General features: G+C 42.2%; 1 protein-coding gene across 1 annotated transcript in view; it reads right to left on the reverse strand.

Annotated features, from left to right (window-relative positions):
• The window catches only part of CDC20B (cell division cycle 20B), a 221,578-nt gene that overhangs the window by 54,785 nt on the left and 145,424 nt on the right, over positions 1-21,369 (reverse strand). Inside the window, exons 7-9 of the mRNA XM_069222003.1 lie at positions 14,257-14,453; positions 8,157-8,251; positions 2,222-2,447 (exon numbers count right to left, since the gene is read on the reverse strand). Coding sequence (XP_069078104.1) covers positions 2,222-2,447; positions 8,157-8,251; positions 14,257-14,453 — 518 coding nt within the window. The remainder of the gene's footprint in view (positions 1-2,221; positions 2,448-8,156; positions 8,252-14,256; positions 14,454-21,369) is intronic.

A 21,369-nucleotide genomic window follows, 5' to 3' on the forward strand; every position in this document is an offset into this window, starting at 1 on the left:
CCAAAGACCACGCTCCTACTGACACACATGGCAGCCCTGTCTTACTGCCCCTAGTCAAAGTATTTTGTTCAAACCATAGTATCTGGATCTATGGACATTAGGCTCAAAGTCAAGGAAGCTAGGGGGGTGGGGGCATTTGGTCCCAATGTGCAAGTTGATTAGCCTTTGGTAGCTCACAATGATTTTCACTGGTCAGAAGTAGTTCTCGCTACGGAGAAGGTTGGAGACCCCTGATTTAATACATCTGACTGTTGTAAGTATGCAATCTTGTGGCAGCACACTTCGAAATAAAGCTTCACATCTAGAAGTGTCATTGACATATTCATGAACTTCAGCTACAGAAAATGATTATTTGTTGAATATTGGCTTAAAGAAGTGTTCCATTTTGTGTACCCAACTGGTTTGCCAATTTAATGGAATTCATGCTAATGTTCCATTTGCTGTAAATAGATGATTAAGGAGCACTCATTTAAAATACTCGTAAGTAGGAATATTTCAGCAAACGTAAATAAAATATGTACATCATGGACACACTGGGTCTTACTTAGCCATGTTCACCAACTTTGCTTGCGAGAGAAAAGTGTACACACCAAAAATTTTTGGATGCAAATTTTGTTGCAAAATCTTTTTGCAAGAAATTTCTCCCAGTAAAAATAGGCTCACTTCTAAGAGCCAACTTATAGTGGAGGCTTTATCTTGCCATTTGTTTTTTTATATATTAGAATATATTTTAACAGAACATAAGATTCAGCAGTTCCCTACTAGCAGTCTTCTCTTTCAGTCCACCCTCTGTGAAATGAGGGCTATCAACTGGTGGACCTGCAATCTAGATCTTCAAGGGGCGGCTCTTTCTCAATGGCGAAGGAGCACCACCCCCATGGCTGAGCCGGGAGTTGAAAGATAAAATGATATTTCTTTATCGTTTTATCTTTCAGCTGCTGGCTCAGCCAGCAGCATGTGAAGGGAGGGGCAAGCTGGGCCACAGGAGGTAGGAGGTGGGAGGTGAAAGGGGGGAGAAAGAGAGAGTACACCTAAGTGCGCAAGTTTGTTTGGCCGTCCATCTGAGTCAGCCAAACACACATGCGCACTTAGGTTTATCCAACCCAGCTGTGTTGAACAGTCGGGCTGGAGAAACTGCACAGACCCCGAGGCAGTGTCTGAGCGGCAGTCCAAGTCGCTCAGACAAATCCTGATTCTGCTTTATTGCTAGGCTTAGCATGAAAGCAGCGTCAGGATCGCTGGCGAGCTTGTGCTGGTGTCCCAGTGAATGCTGGGACACCAGAAGAAAAGGAGCGAGGCGGCACGAGACGGCAGGAGGCGGCGGTGACGGGAAGAGGTAATTTTAAAAAAATAAAATGTTTATTACTCCCTTCCACCCCACCACCCTCTGTCTCTCGCCGATCCCTCACCTTGAGATTTGCGATGGCTGCTACTGGGATCTTCAACCCACAGACAGGGGTATTTTATACCTCGTATTATTAATCCCCAATGAGTTGGATGTTACTATCCCCCACTACAATTTCAGAACATGCTAAGGTACTGTTAAATTATATTTTTTAATTATTATTATAGTTATTTAATGTTTACCTCTCTCCTTTACCTTTTATTAATGTGTGTTTTATTGTTTTTATTAGTATGTGAGTGTATGCACATTTTTAATGTAACACTTTTCTTTGTTACCTTTTGTTTACAGAGGAATCCCTTAGTTTCTTCTCTGATAGCAACGTTTGCAATTATTTTATTTTTACATTACCTCCCCACTTTCTGTTATTCCTTTCCATTAACCCGACCCATATCCCAATGTGTTTTAGTTACCTGTAAATTTCACCAAAGCTACTGTAACTCAGGGATGCTTACATCACAAAAACCTCTATTGTAGGCATTATCAGTGCTTAAATGGTGGCTTTAGCAGTTATAAAGGTGCCAATGAGCATAGAAACAATAAGGTGACAGATCATATCTGCACCAAACCCTACAAGTTTAAAAGATTTAATCACACTTCAAATTATTGAAAGATCAACAACTGAGATCTTTAGGGAAAAATGGAACAAAGCATTAGTACTCACACAGTTGCATGCTCTTATGGCTCAGCAATGTTTGTGTTCATAGACTATTGAAACATCAGTTCAATTTAAGTGATTATTTTATTTGTAATCAATACGTTCCTAAAACAGCAAATATTCAGCATCAATCTGTTACAGTTTTCAATTTTTAGTCTTACCTTCACTGATGTTGCATGCAATAATGATGTGATGGGTTTACTTTGCATGGTAGCACCGGGATCATTTGGCCAGATGTTCAAGGCACCATCACTCGATCCACTGGCAAGGAGGTGTCCACTAGGCGACCATTTCAGGCTGCATATGGCTTGCTTATGACGAGCTGTCCCAATGTGGTGCTCTGGAATTCGAACGTCATGATGATGGATAAAGCCCAATCTGGAACCGCTAAGAAGAAGATAGCTGACTATAACTGGCATTTCAAATGACATGCTTTGTGGATTGAAAACCCAATAGGACTGTATTATTAGACTGATGTCAGCATATAACACTCCAACCAAGATTAAGGCAAAGTAATCAAAATTCGTTATTTTCCTATTTTATGAAAAACATGACATAATTATCAGCAGTCCAGATCCGCCAGACTCAATCCATTTCCAAAAGGACCTGGAAATGTACAGGCTAAGGCCCAGATTTATGGATGGTTTGCGCCATTCCAACGCCACGTTAGCGTTATTTTTTTTAGGCTAATGTGGCGTTGGAAGGGGAAAAACGCTGCACCATATTTACAAAGTGGTGCAATGCTTGCATTGTGCCACTTTGTAACCCCTTGCGACACATTATGCCTGAGTCAGATATAATGTATGCAAGGGGCAAAGGGGGGGGCGTTCCGGTGCTAGGGGGTCATAAAAATGTCACAAAGGGATCTCTGAGATTCGTTTGTGCCATTTTAATCAGCATTTTTTAACACCTGCTAAGTGCAGTCATTAAACAGAGGCTCCCATTGATAATAATAGGTCTCGGGTGCTTTGCAGGATTAGCCTCATCATTTTTTAAGCTAATCCTGCAAAGCGCCAGACTAGCGTAAAAAATTATGATGCTAGTCACCCTAAATACCGCCATGGTGCACTGCATTTTAAATATGGTGCTATAATGGTGGCGCTAAGGGGTGCAAGAAAAGTAGTGCTGCACTAGGTGCAATGCCACTTTTCATAAATCTGCCCCTAAGTATCTAGATGCTTGGCCACACCTGAAGAGTTTCACTGCCACCATTTCTGACCTCATTCTCTCTCACCTGCAGCTTTATAACTCCCATCACTGCCCAGCCCTCTCTGTATGCTTCTTCGAAGCACCCTTCCCTTTCCATTCTATTTAAAGCTTCCTTCTCCTCCTGTTGAAGCCTGGCATCTGGCGCTGGCAAACTGTTGAACAGGCCCGCCTTCCATCACACTGTGATAATACCTAGAATATGCATCCCTTGAATCAGGCCCTGAGTGAGGGGCTCTTCATCTCTTGTTTACTGAAGATAAGTCAACCTGAAGCCTTACAATACCTACCATGAATATTTGAGAATTGGAGATTAAGAACCGTGTACCCATTTACTACTGAACTTGACATATGAATCCGAAATACCTTTTGATTATATGTGGCCCACTCTGTCATTTAATGATAAGGTGGTTTTACAATATTTCATCATCATCACTTACCCATTTTTTTAATTTACAACCTTAGACAGACCTAAAGCTCAGCAATGGGAACACGTGTGTTACACTGAATTCAATAATCTGCTATTCACTCTGGAAGATTATCTTTATTCAAAAGAGTTCTGGGGCATTTGTAGTTACTAGGCAGTATTTATGGGAGCACTGTTATTTTATCCTCTGATCAACCTGCATGTCTAATAAAATGACCTATGTGGCCAAATGAATAACTAAGCGTGGGTCCCTTCCTCGCTGCTTCACAGATCCAAGGTGTACCTCACTGACGAAGCCTAACAAGGCTAAAATTAGTCTGGGTTGTTTGTAATTCTTTCTGGAGACCTCATCTGGCATGATAAGCAGAGTCAGTGCTGATCTGCATAAGGCAAGCCTATGTCTAGAAAGGCACAGTGGGTGAAAAAATATGAGTTGGAATAGTACCAAGAGTGATTGCCAGTGGTTTAGACTAGTGGCAAGCACTATTCCCATTATCTTTGAGTGTCTGCTGTAGTGACCTAAATATACACAAGTATGCCCAGATGTGGGTCTGTTGCTCTCTGTGCAACAGGATCTAAGCTATACCTCACTGATAAAACCAAAACTGATCTGGGGTTGTTTGTGTTACGATCTGGAAGGGGCCATAACTGGCTGTTCAGGATGGACTGTTCCCATGAGGGGCAGGGTCAGCATTGATTTCCATATGGCGGTTCCTCTCTCTAGAGTGGCATAATTATCAGAAAACGACAGGCTGAAATGCTACACAGAAAGATTTTCAGTGATCTAGAACATTTTCAACCACTTCTTCCATCATCTTTTGTTCATTTGATATAGAATCTTAACTTCCAGTGGTATGTCCAGATGTGGGTCCCCTGCTCATTGTGCCAAAGGATCCAAGCTATACCTCACAGAAGAGATATTAAAAGTCTGGGTTTTCTTGTGTTCAGGAGGGTGGCTTTTTTGGCGCTTTGGGATGGACTCACAAGGCTATCAAAAGAAGCAAGGTCAATACTGATTTATATAAGGAGGGTCTCTGTGTAGAGTGGTGCTATGGGCAAACAGTGGTGACTTGCAATGCTACCCAGAGTGATTGTCAGTTGTTTAGAATATATGTACATATTCCTTCCATAGGATGTTGTGCCTTCAAGGGAACAGTACATCAAACTCCTGGAATATGTATGTGATCCTCCTCTCAGCTCGTGCTGCAGAAGCTTCAGTTCAAAGTCAAGCTAAAAACAAAGTACTGGAATTACCCAAGACTGAGTGTACTGGTGGAAAGCTTTGTTCCAATCAGAATGTGTGCTACCTTCAAAATCCATATCCTCAGCCAACCCAAGGAAAAGTAAGCTTAGTACGCAGTTTTTCACACTTTTAGGAAAGGAGGCACAACAAATATTCCAAGAAATGTATATTGAAATGTTGTAAGTCAGACATACTAAATGAATTAGAGTTGCTGCTGGGCAAATCCAGGAGCTGGATTGTCTAGGCATCAAAAACAATATTAGCCAGTGCATATTTCAAAGCAGGGCTTTGGTCTCTATGTGGATTGCACCCCATAAACTGGGGTAGAATAGAATTCTTAAGTGGTAGTCACTGAGAGTTCTTCAATGGCAAGGAAAACGGAATGGCTTCGCCTCTGATGTAGCGAATCTCAATTTAGTTAGGCAAGATATTTGCCCTCAAAAAGGACACCCTTAGTAAAGCACATAATCCAAAGCATACCACACATAAAGCCACACAATGCGCTGAAAGAGGTGTGCAGTATGTAAGTTATCGTGCATCAAACAGATTTTCTGTAAGTGTGTTGGTAGACTCTATTCCAGGCTCAAAGCTGAAAGGGCCTGCACCCTAGAAGTACCAATGAGCTGCCATCATTCATGATTTTTTTAACATTACCAGGTGAGGAGAAAGTAGTCACCCTCTGCTATGGGTAGAGGTGCACTTTGGATAGATGCTCCTCTCAAACAGAGAGATAGGGGCAAGCAATACAGAGGTTAGGACATCAAGTCCACTCAAGGGAAAATATGATATCAGTCATAAAAAGCCAGACATCAGTAGGATGGTCCATCGGTTCACACAGTGCACTGATTTTTGTCCTTGTAGGAATGCGAACGTGAATAGATAAAAAATACATCTTTTGTGAGTGTTCACCATATTTCCAATTCCTGGGAGCAACCATGTGTAAAACTTGTAAACAGTGTAATTGGTTCTAAGTGTGATTTTGGGTTTGAAAGTTTCTCAAATCCTGATTCTGTGAGTCAATATTTCCTGCACTAAATCAAAATGTTATTTTTCACAGAAGATTTCTGAATCAGGTTAACTAATGCTGTACATCACAGTGACGTCTCCTTTTGTGAAGATCTGTGATGAAAAGAGACCTGCAGCTTTCTGGAAGGGTAGTCTAAGAAAATGTCTGCTTTATAATTAAGGAATCGATTATCAATTTTACAGTTCGACTTTAATGCATACAACTGACACTCCCAGCGTATACGCCCTCGATCAATTGGTGATAGGGGGCTGCCGACACTACCTTACAGCTAGCTTAGCCAATCACTGACCATCATTTCTATAATGAGACTTATGATGTCTGAACTTTTTCAGTTACATCCGGTATTGCAACGCTCTAATTTTCAGTGGTTAGGGGGGCATTAAAATAATTATGGGGACAGATGTGCCTAAAAAATAACATTTCTGTAGCTATTTTGTTATTTATTTGCACCTCACCACAGTCACATTCCTATAAGGACAATAATCAGTGCATTATGTGAACAGATGTGCCATTCTACTGATGTTTGACTTTTTATGACTGATCCCTTGTCTTTTACCTTCAGATAAAACTGCACACACAACACTGCACATCTACAATGACAAGTAAATGCAAATTAAACCAGTCAGTGGGAAATACACTATTTTACACAATGATACTTCTGTTGGTTAATGCGATTACTGCAGAAGTTTGTGTGTTTATCAGCAATCACAGACTCGAGTCATGGTTGGTGCAGTGGGGAAAGGTGACAAGTATTTTTAAGGCTATGAGGTCCCCGCTTCTGATAGAAAGCACTGTAAATGTGTGTCATTACTTTCAACTTGCATTAAACACAGTATAAATCTGTCACGAAATGTGTGAAAAGATTTAGGTTTAAAATAAAACAAATGCTTAAAAAATGTAGGCCTACGTTTACTAAGATTTTGCATCTGGGGTGTGTCACTTTTATGGTGCAGTCCCAACACAAAATCCAATTTTGCATTTAGTAAGCCACACAACAATCGATTTGCTTGGTTTTATTTAGAAAAAAAAACATGCAAGGCAGCACAAAGCACTCCCTTGTGCTACCTTATGTCGAGAAAGCATTATATGGGTGGAGCATGGGAGTTCCTGTGTATCCATCCATCTGCTCTGATGCAAACCCGTATCTACTAAAGGTAGTTAACATGGGTTTGAGCCGGAATGGAGCAACTAGGCAAGAATTGTGTAACGTGGAGAAATATCTTTATTTCTCCTCATTACTTCCTGTTTGCATGTGTGCTGCATTGTGCAGCACACATACAACAAGGAATACTCCTCTGGGAATAGTTATGTGCTGGAAGGAGTGCCTTACTGCACAAGAACGATTTTGACCACAATGAAGGCATCCTTTCAACATGACACAAGCATACCTGTGTTAGTGGTAGGCTGCCGTAAGTGCACCACCACTAGAAGAGAGCAGACGAGCGCTATATCTTCATAAACATGGTGCACTTCCCATTGCTCTCTTTTATGCAACCCAGCACAGCAACTTTCCTTGCTTCGCTGTATTGCATGAAATGTTGGTAAACCAGGACCACAGATTTTAGTAATCCGCAGGGGGTACCTAGTGTAAACATTTTTTAAACTGTTCATTAAGAGCACACACTCCACAGTTCAGCTGATAATAGCCTTGCGATACTTCGGCAAAAGAATAAATCTTTGTCATCATGAAGCATCATGAAGCTTCCTATGGGCTTCATCAGTTAAAGTCAATCAACCTTTACCTTCATGCACCAAGCACCCTGTCAAGAAGGATTGTTTCTTGTTTAGCTGTTAGTCCTTTCCTCAGAGGCACAGCACAGGAGACCCCTCCCTTTCACTTTGGATGAAGCATCTAAAATATTGGAATTAACTGTCCCCAGAGGGTTGTCTTGAACAAAAAGTAGGGGAACCTTTTTTTGGGTGAATTGTAAAAGTTTGGCCCCACAGATCCTGCCAACGTTCATCTCTGTAATTAATACATATTTATGTGTACGTCTTCCACACCACATAACTTACTTCATCAGGCATTTCTGTGTGGTCAGATGGGAATGTCTCATATGAGTTCTAGCAAGATGACGTACTTTTTTTCTTTACAATTTTAAAAACGTAATCTGTGCAAAGGCCCAAGTCAAGGAACCCCCATTAAAACATGTTTTCTTTCTATGTATCTTTAGAAGATATTGTAAAACTCACCTGGTCAGTATATGCTGGTTCCAGTTTAGCGCTCCAACCACTGACACATGTCCAAGCATGTTCCGCAACCTCTTCTTTGTTTCAATATCCCACAACTTGCAATACAAAAAGAATATTCTCAGCAAAGAACTCAGCAGGTGCTACCTTATCACAACAACAGATGAGCATGCCATGCGGGTAACATAACATTGAAAAGTTCTGCATAAATATTTACAAATATAGTTTTATCTGAAATTCACTCTGTACCAGGGGCCGTATTATGTCTGGTAATTGTGCAATTGTACACCAAAACATGAGTAGCTTTTCAACAGAATTTGAATCAACCAAAAAAAAGTGGAAAATGTCATTGAAGGGTGGTTGTGCTCGGACAACCTCCTGTCAATAAAGCTCTAAATAGTACAATAAGAAGTGCAGAAAGAGGGCTTTGGGTCAGCCCCCTTCTGCAACTGCTTTAAATGTATTGCCCATGGTTTGTTATTGCTAGAACAGGATGTTTTGTGAATTGTTACATTATCCATTTGTGTTCCGAGTAGGTTTTGGGATCGGGTATGAACGGGCCTTTTTGATAAACTGCAGATGTAACAGAGTTTAACTTTTAATTGAGTGTGTGTGTTCCATGATAAATTTACATTGCTGACCTAACAGCAAGTAAAAACTGATATTTAGCTTTTTTGAGAAATAGCAAGATTAGGATTGTTGCGATCAGTAAAAAGAAAATAAACAACCCAAGCATATTAGAGTAACACAGCTACAGGAATCTTACTTAACTTAACTCCTAGTGAAAGCATAGTGGTGATAGCCCATTCTACCCATGCTTAATCCATGAAAGGAGCACGTGTAAACAGGGTTCTGCCCGCCATCTCATTAGTTGGTTGCAGAGACAAGGCTGAGGTCAGCAGTGAAATGGCATACAGCATGGATGGCTATCCTGGCTAGAATGACCTCCCTCCCCTTCCCTGACCTGTATGATGTTTTTATAAGAAACATGTTTATGTTCTGTGAAATAGGCCTGACATGAGCATTTGACTAAGTGTTGGCCTGTTTATGCACACTTGTGGTGACAACACTAGATAGATTATCATGTACTGTTCTTGTCAGCCTTGGGCAGAAGTACATGGTGAAATATCATGCACATAAATAATAACAACGCTTTCGCAGAATCACATCCCAGCTAGAAAGCAGACTGAACTAAAATGAATAAAATGAGTAAATGAAATTAGAGCATTTAGCTGGTTAAAAGGGCACAGGATGCAGGCCTAAATTAAGCTAAAATATACGTGCCCAAGAAAGGTGCGAAAATGAGCCCACAACAGAAACATGTGATCTGGGGGAAGCACTTGCCACTCTCAAGCAAAATAGACAATAAGGCAATAAAGAAGAGAGCAAGGCATCATAAAGCTACAGTAAGGGAAAATGGAGAAAAACTGATCACTAGAAACAAGAGGCAGGCACAACAAGAACAATGATTGGCATGACTGAGTTGACAAAGTGGAAAAAAGGACAACACAAAAATCAATAAAAATAGTCAGACGAGGGAAGTATAGAGCCAAATAAAAGAAAATGGGGAAACAGTTAAAAAAAATGAGAGGCTAGAACATTTGTGAAGAATAAGATAGAGGAAAAAGGGAGAGCACAAGTGTGACAATAGACTAAAGATGAAAAAATGTGGCAAACAGAACAGGAAACAAATTGGTGGAGGAATGTCAAAGAAGATAAAGAAAAGTTTGGAAGAAGTGTTGAAAGAGTAGGGGAAATAAAATGTCAGACAGATCTTGGAAGTTGTGCAGAGGAAGAACTTGACAAAGCCTAGAAATGAAGGGTCAGCAATAGAATGGTGGAGATGAGGACAGACATTAAAAAGTGAGAATGATCAAAAGCAACTGTGAATACAGAGCAACAATGGCCTATCAACTGAAGAGAAGATGTAATATAGTTGAGAGAAGAGAAGGAAAACTGAGCAATGAAAATGATGTATAAGGTTGCTTGGGACCACATATTCACCTACAGAAGAACAGTTTGTAAAGATATGAGCAGAGGAAAGGTGAGGGTAGATTTAACTCCTTTTCCACTGTTAACCTCAGAACCCATCTCGGGCACTTGACTCAGCAGTGGACACACATAGTAAGGCGCACTAAACATTGGCTCTTGTCCCTACTCCATGGGCCTTTATCCCAGGTTTGCACCTTAAAGTACCCATCTTAGCTGTCCTACACCACTGCTCTGGTGGCAGAGCCGAGTGGCATGGTCATTGGCGGCAGTAGGGTCCAATTAAAGCCACAGGCAGAGCCTTGAGGAAGGTCACAGAGTGCCCATTTGAAGAACAAGAAGCAGCAGCCCATGATCCTAAAAGAGAGTGTCTACAGCAGAGAAGTGTAGCAGCAGAATTGGGTGCAGTGTAACGAGTCACTGGGGCACCAAGGCTTCTTACTCAAGAGGCGGGCCTGGGTGATGATAGGGGAGAAACAAGTCAATGTGTCTAAATGTTCCTAATCGGATAATGTGGCGTGATAGGAGGAGGAGGAAGGATGGGTTAGTAGCCTCTAAATACATCAAACCCAAGAATGCAACCTTATGCTTAGGGAACAGGTCACTGGCACCCCACAACAATCAGTTGGTACAGGTAGTAAGAATGGAGCCAGTTTATGTCCTGGGAGTGAAGAGAGGCAGCCGGGTTTGTGGAGGAAGTGGACTGTGATACAATGATGAGCTGCAGAAGTGAAAAAGGAAGCAACTGGTTGCACAATGGAGCCTGACACTGACGTTGTAGACAGAGGAAGAGAGAAAGCACCAGATTATTCACACTAGGTTGCCTGAACTAGTGAAAATAAATATTGCATGAATGTGCTAGTTTCACAATTAAATGTGCTTCATTAATCCAGTGAAGAGTTGAGGAAGAAATTAAAGCTTCCCCAACATACTTTCTCTAATGTTAAAAATGCAACGTCTCACTAATTCACCAGTTTTCCCCTAGTACTGCTACGCACAATACTAAAAATAAGATGGTGTTGTACTCCGGCATACAAATGTCCTATGTTGTATATCACAGTGAATACCAGCAAAACTGTTTAAAAGAAGCCCTATATTCTACTATGCATGCACATACAGGGCATCACTTCCAATAAGAAAGTAAAGAGCACTTTGCTTTTTGAGTAATGGCCATCACCGCAGATGGAATCTTCCCCCTTTTCTTGCTAAGGATTTACAGAGGCTAATTCATCCAGTGTTCCCTGCAGGGTGCTCCTCAATGTGCTGCTAATCAGTCACCATTTGCCCCAATTCTTCTATCTTGACCTTGTTATGACTCTCCCTATGTATTTTCATCCATCTAGCCCACTGATACCATTCTTCTTAAGCCACTCATGCAGGCTATCCGAAAATAGTCACTTCCCATTTCTTCCCACATGGACTGTGCCGATGAAGTACCTCCTGATGTCGGCTCCTGCGGGGGCAGCTGTGGATGGGAGTGGATATTGGTTATTTTTCAAAGGCTTTTGCTGATTCAGGAATGAGTGTGTGAATTTGCAATGATTTTTTGCAACTTTCACAAAGGTCAATGAAAAATGTATCAAGCTTGCAAAGAGAGTGAGTGAAGGTTATAGCTTTGTCAGGTGTGGGGAAATCGCGACTTTGCATCAATTTATATTGAATAGATTCTTATTTAGCCCTAACAAATATTTTTACATAAAATGAACTTTGTAGAAAACTGTATTTTTATCTTGCACTAAGGCGTTATGCTCAGGAAAACTCGTTAAAAAAGTAGTTTGTGAATAGGACTATTGCTGAATGCAATCTCTACTAACAAGCACTGAGTCCAGCTGAAGTCAAAATACATTTTTATCTGCTAAGGTTCGGTGTGTTCCTTCTGATTTTGGTGATATGTGCCTTCATCAATGACAATGTGCACCGAGTTTCTGTCATTTATATGTCAAATCTTCATTTTATGCACATGTATTTTATCAGTTGCCGCATACTTTATGAAATTGTTCTTAATAGAGAATATGGTAATATGGTCAACCAGCTTTTTTTCATATTCTAAATTAATCACAGTATATTGAAATGCCTAATAACTAATATAAAAATGTAATATGACAATCTGCGCTAATCACAACAGGTGGCATGTGCACATATTGATGATTGGGCATAGAACTGACAGAAATTCACTTGCATCTGTGCAAGACAATGGTTGTATATGAGCATCTTGTTCAATAGTGGGCCAACAGATCCCATCTGATTAGCTTGTTGCTTTGTGCCAATCACCTTCTGCTGCGGGAACCTCTTCATCTATACAGTCTATAAGAAATGCAGTTCAGTATCTTTAATGAGTTCCTATAGAAACAGATGTATTGCTTTCCTACATTTTGCAATAGATCAATCCTTTTAAGTTGAAAGCATTTATAAAGCTTCCTTACCGCACAGAACGGCGGGAATAGGCACCATTGTGTAGGCATGATTGAATTTGGAATGTCTATAAGATGAACAACACTTTGGGCCAGATTTAAGAATAAGAAGCCCCTTGCACCACATTGCGCCACATTAGCATAATTTTTCTGATGCTAATGTGGCATTAGGTTGGCAAAAAACACTGTGATATATTTACAAAATGGCGCAATGCACACATTGCTCCACTTTGTAATCCCTTGTGCCACATTATGCCTGCGCCAGGCATAATGTATGCAAGGGGGGTATTCCGGTGGTAAAAAGGCCTTAACACCTGCCTAAGACAGGTGCTAAAATGAGGCTCCCACTGTTTTGAATGGGCCTCCTGTCACTTTGCAGGATTAGCATCAATATTTTTGGCACTAATCCTGCAAAGCGCCAAACTAGCGTCAACATTTTTGACGCTAGATCTCTAACATGCGCCATGGTGCGCCATATCATAAATACAGCACACACATGGTGGCATTAGGGGGGCGCAATGGGGCGCAAGAAAAGTGAGACATCATGACATGATGCTCCACTTTTCATAAATATGACCCTTTGTTTCTTTTCTTGCAGGTGAAACCATGAATTGGCAGCAAGAGTTCTTTATGGATAGAGCTTCGTATGTTCCAGGAACAGATGTTCAGATAAGCAGCCTTTCCTCTTGACAATTTCTAGGGGTGTCTGAGGTATGTCTGCATGGGGTAGGCAAGCAGGTAGGGTTTAGGTTTCAATTTACGTAAGTATGTATCTTTTGGGTGTCTTTTCGATATGTGTGGGTTTAAGAGCCCCAGCAATGTTGGTCAGGGAACACGGCTACTTGCATAATGATTCATAACGAAACAGACGCAGTGTGAAAGCTATTTCAGATCAAACAGGTTGGATGCACTTTCTGAATCTAGAAGTAGGCTTTACCATTCAAAGATGTTTCATTTATAAATTATTTATAGTTGTTATTATAAATTAAGCCTGAGTGGCAGTGGGTCGCTGCACAATAAAACACAAAATAATACTTTGAAAATTCTAAGGTAGAGGCTCAAAATAAAAAAAACAGAACATTAAAACTTAAGTGAAAATACACAAGGAACATATGTAACACGGGAGAAAAGAGATAATTTGCAAGGAGCTTTATATCACACTTATGTACACTCATACTAGGGTTATTTTTGCTTTAAAAATTACCAATTTTCAATTCGACGGTACTCAATTGAAAGGCATCAAAAGAATGGAAGATGAGGATTTGAACTCTTGCCCTTTAGATCACAACAGACGCTTCTAGTGAATGTTTACTCACAGAGCCATCTCATTTCTGGTTCACGTTTTGGAAGGATAATGCTTTGGAGGACAAGCAGCAGGCATATGCAACTTATTCTTCCTATAGTTTCTCTCGCTTTGGCACTATTTCCAGCTGTTATGACTTTGGATCTTTTTCTCTGGCCCAGTTGAGGGATCCACAGTGTGGCTTATAGTAGGCTGACACCATAGCAGAAATCCCCTAGAATCTGATGTTCTAATCTCTGGTGTAGCCTGAGTGGCATCTGCCCTGTATATTAAAGAATGCTTGTTATACTTAGGGTGTACAACTTGGCACCAAGCACCTTGGGAACACACTCGCTGCAAATTACTTCTTGTTCCCCTGATCCCCCAAGACCAGTAGATCGTTCTAGTTTTCAAACAGTACTTGTACTTCACCATCGCTGGTGCCGACAGCAAGGCAGGCCCCTTCTTTTATCCAGGACACAGAGGAGATGTACTTTGAGCTCGAGCTTAGGTCTATGCGTCCAAGGGCTCCACAGCTCTCGCCATCCCATATGTGGGCAGATGAGTTCAACCCAAAAGCAATTAGATTTTCATAACTCCAGTCCAGCAGGTTCAGATCTGAAACAGAGGCATTCACTCGTCAACACGTGTCATTTTGGGAAATATCTTTAAACAGAAGTACAACACCAACTAATGCCAACGTAGGGTCTGAATGGCCATTCCCAGGGAGCGCAGGACTCTTCATGGGAAGCATAACAATAATTCTCAAAGCAGAATATAGTCACATTTCAAGGTAACAAATGGTTATTAGTCAATTAGAAGGGCCAATCCTCGGTGTTGTAGATATTCTAATTTAATACAGAGTTAGCATGTCACTAGTACTCATGTATGTTCTCATGTTAATTTAAAGAGGATATCCAGCTTAAAGGCAAACATGTTGATAATCATTGCTAACATTTTATATACACGTTTAATATACACAATTTGAAACGTTTTTAGACTAATACTATAAAAATCAGCTTTGTTTCTGCAAAGACATCGGTTGTACACAAGACAGAGTCGGGCACACTTCTTTATCCGAGAGACATATATTATTATAACTTAGGGCCAGATGTATCAAAAGTTTTTGCATTTGCAAATGGTGCGAATTGTTAAATTACACCATTTGCGAATGCAAAATAGCCTTTCACAATGTATGAAAGGCATTGCAGTCCCATTTTAGGGAATCACAATTTTTTGCGAATCCCTAAAATTGAAACTCCAAATCGGGAATCGCTATTTACGATTCCCTAAATAGAAAATAGAAAATAGGGAATTCCTTTTTGCCATTCCCTATGCGCATGTGGCCAGCACTTCATAAATGCGAACTGGGCATGTAGGAGATGCTATTACCATCAACTCCAAGTTGATGGTAGCCATGTGCAATTTAAAAAAATGCATTAAAATGCATTTTTTTTAAAGTGCCATGTAGCACACACATGCCCCTAGGACATGTATGTGCTTTATATGTGCACAACTTTTTTTGGGGGAGGTACATCAAATGGGGCCTGAGGCCCTCGGCACCCTTTGTTTTGCATTTTCTAATTTGGGATTTCCTAATAGGAAATTGCAAATTAGGAAATGCAAAACCAATCGCACCTATGGGCCTTCAACGAATAGAGTCAGAATCCCTAATAGCGATTCCCTAATAGCAATTGCGATTCTGTAGGAATTGCTATTAGGGAATTGCTACTTTGTTACATAGCATTTTGCATTCCCTAAATAGCAATTTCCTAAACTTCGCTGTTTAGGGAATGCAAAATGTGATTTTGATACATCTGGCCCAAAGTAGTATGTAAAACGCCACAACATTTTTTTTTATTTTGCCAGGCGATATTAAAATCTTGTCTTCCAGCTGCCAGAGATATTGCTTCTGACAAGAGAAATGTATCCCCACCAAATGCAGTTACCAGAGCAGAGGGCCACAAACATTCTCCAAGGAGTGAAACTTACAAAAGATAGGGAACAGCATAAGACATCACTGCTTTATCTACTGCTGGACTTACAGAACTACTTTCCAGGAATTGTGGAAGTAGACTCGACTCAGTCTAGGAAAGAACTACAAAATGGCGAAATGTTTCAACCACAGTTCTATGACACAAATAGAACAATGAAATAATGTATAGACTACAGGGAGACGTGAGGGGCACATAAGAGAAATCCATGTACATAAAAACAATAAAAAAGGACACTTAAAGGTAGAGGTTACAATGCGAGAAGGAGGGGTTGGACATCAGAAAATGTAGAAATTAATCACGGTTAAAACTAGGGACCTAGATGCCCGGGTGTTCTTTATGCACCATGTTACCTTGCACTTCTATAATGCCAGCACTTTGGTAACGATTCATTGAATAAAACGCTAACTTGTAGAGCTGGTTCTCGAGTAACTACTGCCCACTAGAGAATGTTTGAAGGGCAGGCCTTATAGGAAGTGTCTGAAATAGTCATATAATATTTCACGAAAAGGAGATCTAGAAAGTCACACTCAGAAAACATGTTAAACGCTTGGGTAAAACATGCCCATACATTAGATTTTGGGAGGGATTCGAATATGCAGTCCTATCTTGCTCCCCCTGCCATCCACAGCCCTTAACAATAATCGGAGTGGCCGTTCAGACCAAAAATCGGGTTAAACACCTGTGATGTTGGGATATGTTCTGGCACTTTAATGTCCCAGTTGTGTCTGGCGAAGACGCCGCTGAGATACCTTCACCATTCCTAGAATTCTAATCCCTTTAATAGGATCCATTCCTCTCTGGCTTTTCTCCTTGTAGTGTCACCTGGGAATCACTGTTAGATTTTGGACCTGCCGTGAAGTATTTTTTATCTCCATACACTCTCACTATCTGACTACCCCAGCCGTTTTGAGCTTCTTGGTTTGCGAGCTACTTGACATCATGAACTGAAAATACTTTAGAATCAACGATCTGCAATTTGGGCAAATAGTAATGCAGGTATACTAGGCAAATGCTCAAACGTTACTCACCTAACAACAGATTAAAGAAAGTGCCAGAGATTGTGACTTTCTTCTCCCTCGCACACCCACTCACACACTTATGAATGCCCTTCATAAACGCCTCCGAATTCAATTTAAGGATCTTCCGGGCATTCTTAAAGAGTTCGAAGAAATTGAGCTGGGGTCAGTCCAAATCATTCTATAAAAGCATTCTTCCTGCATCTACTCTTTACCTGTCACTGTCATTCAACTCAAGTACAGCTTCATTTCCCGTTAGTGGTGATCTGTTTCGTAGAGCCCCGGATTTCAACACATTGCTTAGATTATGCATGACAGAAACCAATTCAAACTCCTTGATTCAAGCTATCACACCAGCCCCTGTGGTATAGCTGGCAACAAAGACCCGGATTGTGGGGGTCTGTGTGGCAAAGTAAATCTGGAGTAACCCAAGGCATTCCAGGGGTGGAATCCGGGTGTTTCCACATGTCCACCCATGATTTTTGGTGCATTCCCAGATTTACAAAGACTAACAAATTTGAGGAATGCATCAAAATGCTACACCTTTCCAGGGATGTGTAACAAGTGTAATATGTTTATTTCTCCTCATTATTTCCTCTTTATATGGCACATATTTAAGAAAAAGTGGCGCATCAGAGATGAAGCGCCACTTATTCTATGCCCCCCTAATGGCATCTAAAAACATCATGGTTGTGTGGTATTTAAAATATGGTGCAGCCTGGCAGTCGTTAGCACAACAGTGTCAAAAAATGTTATGCTATTGTGCCACTTTGATACACTAGCGTAAAAAATTGTGAAGCTAGTGTAGCGAAGTGCAAGGAGGCCCATAGGTTTCTATGGGAGAGTCATTTTAACGCCTGCTCTAAGCAGTGATTGAAAATGATGCCTAAAATGGAGCAGTGAAATCTGTTAAATTTCACTGCACCATTTTTGCAGGCCTCCAAGCCCTGGAAGCCCCCCTTGCATACATTATTCCTGGCCCAGGCATAATGTGGCACATGGGTTTACAAAGTGGCTCAATGCATGCATTGGGGCACTTTGTAAATATGGTGCATGGAAAAAGCGACTTTAGCGCCACCTTAGTGAAATAAAATGACACTATGGCATCCCTAAGGTGGCGCTAGGGGCTCCTAAATATACCACTATGTGTGCTGCACTCTGCACCACATGCAGAAAGAGGAAAATGCCTATGAGGACTGTTTTTGTGCAGAAAGATGCTCTACCTGCACAAAAATAATCCTGCCTGTAGCACAGGCACCCTAGCACTATGGCACAAGGGTGTCTACATTAATGCCTTGCAGCCACAAGTGCACCAGAGCAGATAGAGAAAGCAAAATGCGCCATATGTTTGCTATTATGGAGCATTCCTGTTCTCTCCCTTTGATACAGTGGAGCAAGTTGTCTTGTTGCGTTGCGCTGCATAAAATCTAAGCAAACCTGCATCCAAGTTCTTATCGATATGAAGGCATGGGAAAATACTACTAAGTGCTGGAGTGCTTGAGATTATGTTGGTTGTCTCTAATTCTATCTTCTTAAACTCTAGTGTGCTGGCAAGCTTTTTTCCTTCCAACTTAATTCCTTGCTCCTTAACCTGCTTCTCATATGCAAGTCACTTATTTTCCAGTGTGAATTTCAGCCTCTGAAATACTCTCTTCCCTATCCTTCTGTAGCCTCATATTTATCCCAAGTCCTCTAAGTACCAGCACAGCACTATCTGGGGTGCAGCACTGACTGTAGCATCATGGATGTGGCTTGTGGGGAAATAAGAGAGTGCAAGAAAACTAACAGTGGTGGTTCTGCTTAAAGAATGATCTTCTGAAGGGGATACTCTAACAGTTTAAGAAGTTGGCGGTTTGCTATCTCATTTGCTATCTCATTAGCTCAGACAACTTATTAGCTCAGTAACTCTGCCTTTTGCAAATCAGCCTGGTAGGAAAGTACCCTCTTTTTGGCCTGGTTGCTCCCACTTTTTGCCTGCTATCAGTATGCTTTGACTGTTTTCACTGGGATTCTGCTAGCCAGGACCCCAGTGAGTGTGCTCTCTCCTGCTAAATTTGGTTGCTTAGGCCTCTGCACACTGGTGCACCCATATAAGTCCCTAGTATATGGTACTTAGGCACCCGGGGCATTGGGGCACCAGGGGTTCCCCATGGGCTGCAGCATGTATTGTGCAACCCATGGGAGCCCCTGCAAAACGTGTCTGCAGGCCTGCCATTGCAGTCTGCTTGAAAAGGTGCATGCACCCTTTCACCACAGGCCACTATGCCAGATCACTGTAAGTCACCCTTTTGGTAGGCTCTCCTAGCCCTGAGGGCAGGGTGCAGGTACCTGTGTGTGAGGGCACCCCTGCATGAGCAGAGGAGTCCCTACGAACTCCAGCTCCATTACACTGGACTTTGTAAGTGTGGGGAAGCCATTTTACCAGTGTACTGGACACCTGTTTCCAGCTACATAAGGGTAACTCCGAACCTGGACATGTTTGGTATCTAACATGTTGGAATCATACCCTAATACTGTTGCCAGTATTGGTTGTGTTATTTCATGGACTCTGGGGGCTCCTTAGAGGACCCCCAGCATTGCTAATACCAGCCTTTTGGGATTTTCTGGGTAGCCTGTGCTGCTGCCACCCCTCAGACAAGTTTCTGCCCTCCAGCTGCTTGGGCGGCTCATGTAGGAGAAGGCAGAACAAAGGATTTGCTGTGGGAGGGGTAGCCTCCCCAAGCCACAGGTATGCTTTGAAGGGCACATTTGGTACCCTCCTTGCATAAACCGGATTCCACCAGTCCAGGGACCCCAGATCCCTGTTCTGGCACGAAACTGAACAAAGGAAAGGGGAGTGACCACTCCCCTGTCCATAACCAACCCAGGGGTGGTGCCCAGAGCTCCTCTAGGTGGCCACTTGATTCTGCCATCTTGAAAACAAGGTGGGCAGAGGCCCCTGGAATCATCTAAGTGGCCAGGTCATGTAGGTAACATCACAGGCCCCTGCTGATAGGTGGTCACCCTGCTAGGTGACCAATCTCCCTTCCTGGGCTATTTAGGGTCTCCCTCTTGGGTGGGCCCTCAGATTTAACATGTAAGATTCCAGCAGGACTGCTCTGCATTGCTTACTTCATCTTCTGGCTACTGGAATGGCAAATGGACTTCACAGGAACAAACAATCTGCAACTTCAGCAACAACTCTGCTTTGCAACATTGTTTCTCTGGCTCCTTCCAGCAACTGCAAAATCTCCCCAGCTGTGCATCTTCTGAGGTCGACGAGACTCCAGCCTGCACCAAGAAGTAAGAAGGAATCTCCCTTGTAGTAATTGAGTCCTGCCCCTGCAACTGCAGGCACCAACTGAAACAATACCTGGCTGGGTGGATCTTCTCTCCCAAGGAGCTGCGTGGATCCTGCATCACAGGTGGTGGTCTGTAGTTGTCTCTTGACCCTTTCTGCCAGCTGTCCAACTTGGGAGACGGCAAGCCCTTGCCCCTCCTTGCAAGATTGTACCCCTTTTGCACTGCGACTCTGGCAGCTACCAAGGCTTGTTTTCTCCTCCTCCAATGGATCTCCAGGCTTTGTGTAGCCCTGACCTCCAGCACTTATTCCTGCCAAGCGCAGTCTCCTCTCTGCTGTTCCAGCTACGTGGGACTTCACTTCAGGTGTGCTGGGTGGGCCTCACTGCGACTGCTGTGCCTGCTGCAAGGGTGTTGCCTGTTGGGGCTGCCTCCTCTTCTTGTGATTCTTCCAACTGCTGAGGGTCACCCCGGACTGCCCTCCTTGGGTCGAGTCCCCTGGGCCTTGCTGGTCCTCTTCAGCTTAGCAACACTTCTTTTTCTTCTGTTCCATTTACCAAGGCTTGTTAGTGGGCTTCCTGCACCACTGACCCACTGCAACCCGACAGATGACATGGGACACTGACTGCATCACTTTAGGAACTCCTCTTCATTTCCTGTGATGCACAGCTGGTCTTCTTCATCCTGCATCGACCTGCCCATTCATCCGCAGAAAAGGGGATTGTGGCTCCTGCCACAACCGGACACATTTCATCACAAACTGGACTTGGTCCCCTTCCTTTGCAGGTCCTCTTCTGCCAGAATCCACCTTTGGGTTCTCCCAGTCTTGTTTGGGTCTTGCACAATCCTTTTCCAAAGTCCTCCTGTTAGGTCTGGGGAAAACCAGGTATATACCTCTGTCTCCTGGTCACTGGGGGTTATTCTGGTACTCACCTCCACCGTTGTCTAATACTTTGCCAATGTTTATTGCTTTTTATGCTCTTTACTGATTGCTATTGTGTATATACTTAGTGTGTGTACTTACCTCCAGTTGGGGGGGGCTGCCTAATAGCATTCTAGTATTTGTGTTATCATAATAAAGTACCTTTATTTTTGTAACACTGTGTGGTTCTTTCATGTGTGATGGTGCTGGGTGGCTATAGTGGTATTGCATAAGCTTTGCATATGTCCTAGATATGTCTTGGCTGCTCATCCACAGCTACCTCTAGAGAGCCCTGGCTTCCTAGACACTGCCTACACTTC

The sequence above is a fragment of the Pleurodeles waltl genome, chromosome 1_1 (assembly GCF_031143425.1).
Source record: "Pleurodeles waltl isolate 20211129_DDA chromosome 1_1, aPleWal1.hap1.20221129, whole genome shotgun sequence".
Taxonomy (NCBI): Eukaryota; Metazoa; Chordata; class Amphibia; order Caudata; family Salamandridae; genus Pleurodeles; species Pleurodeles waltl.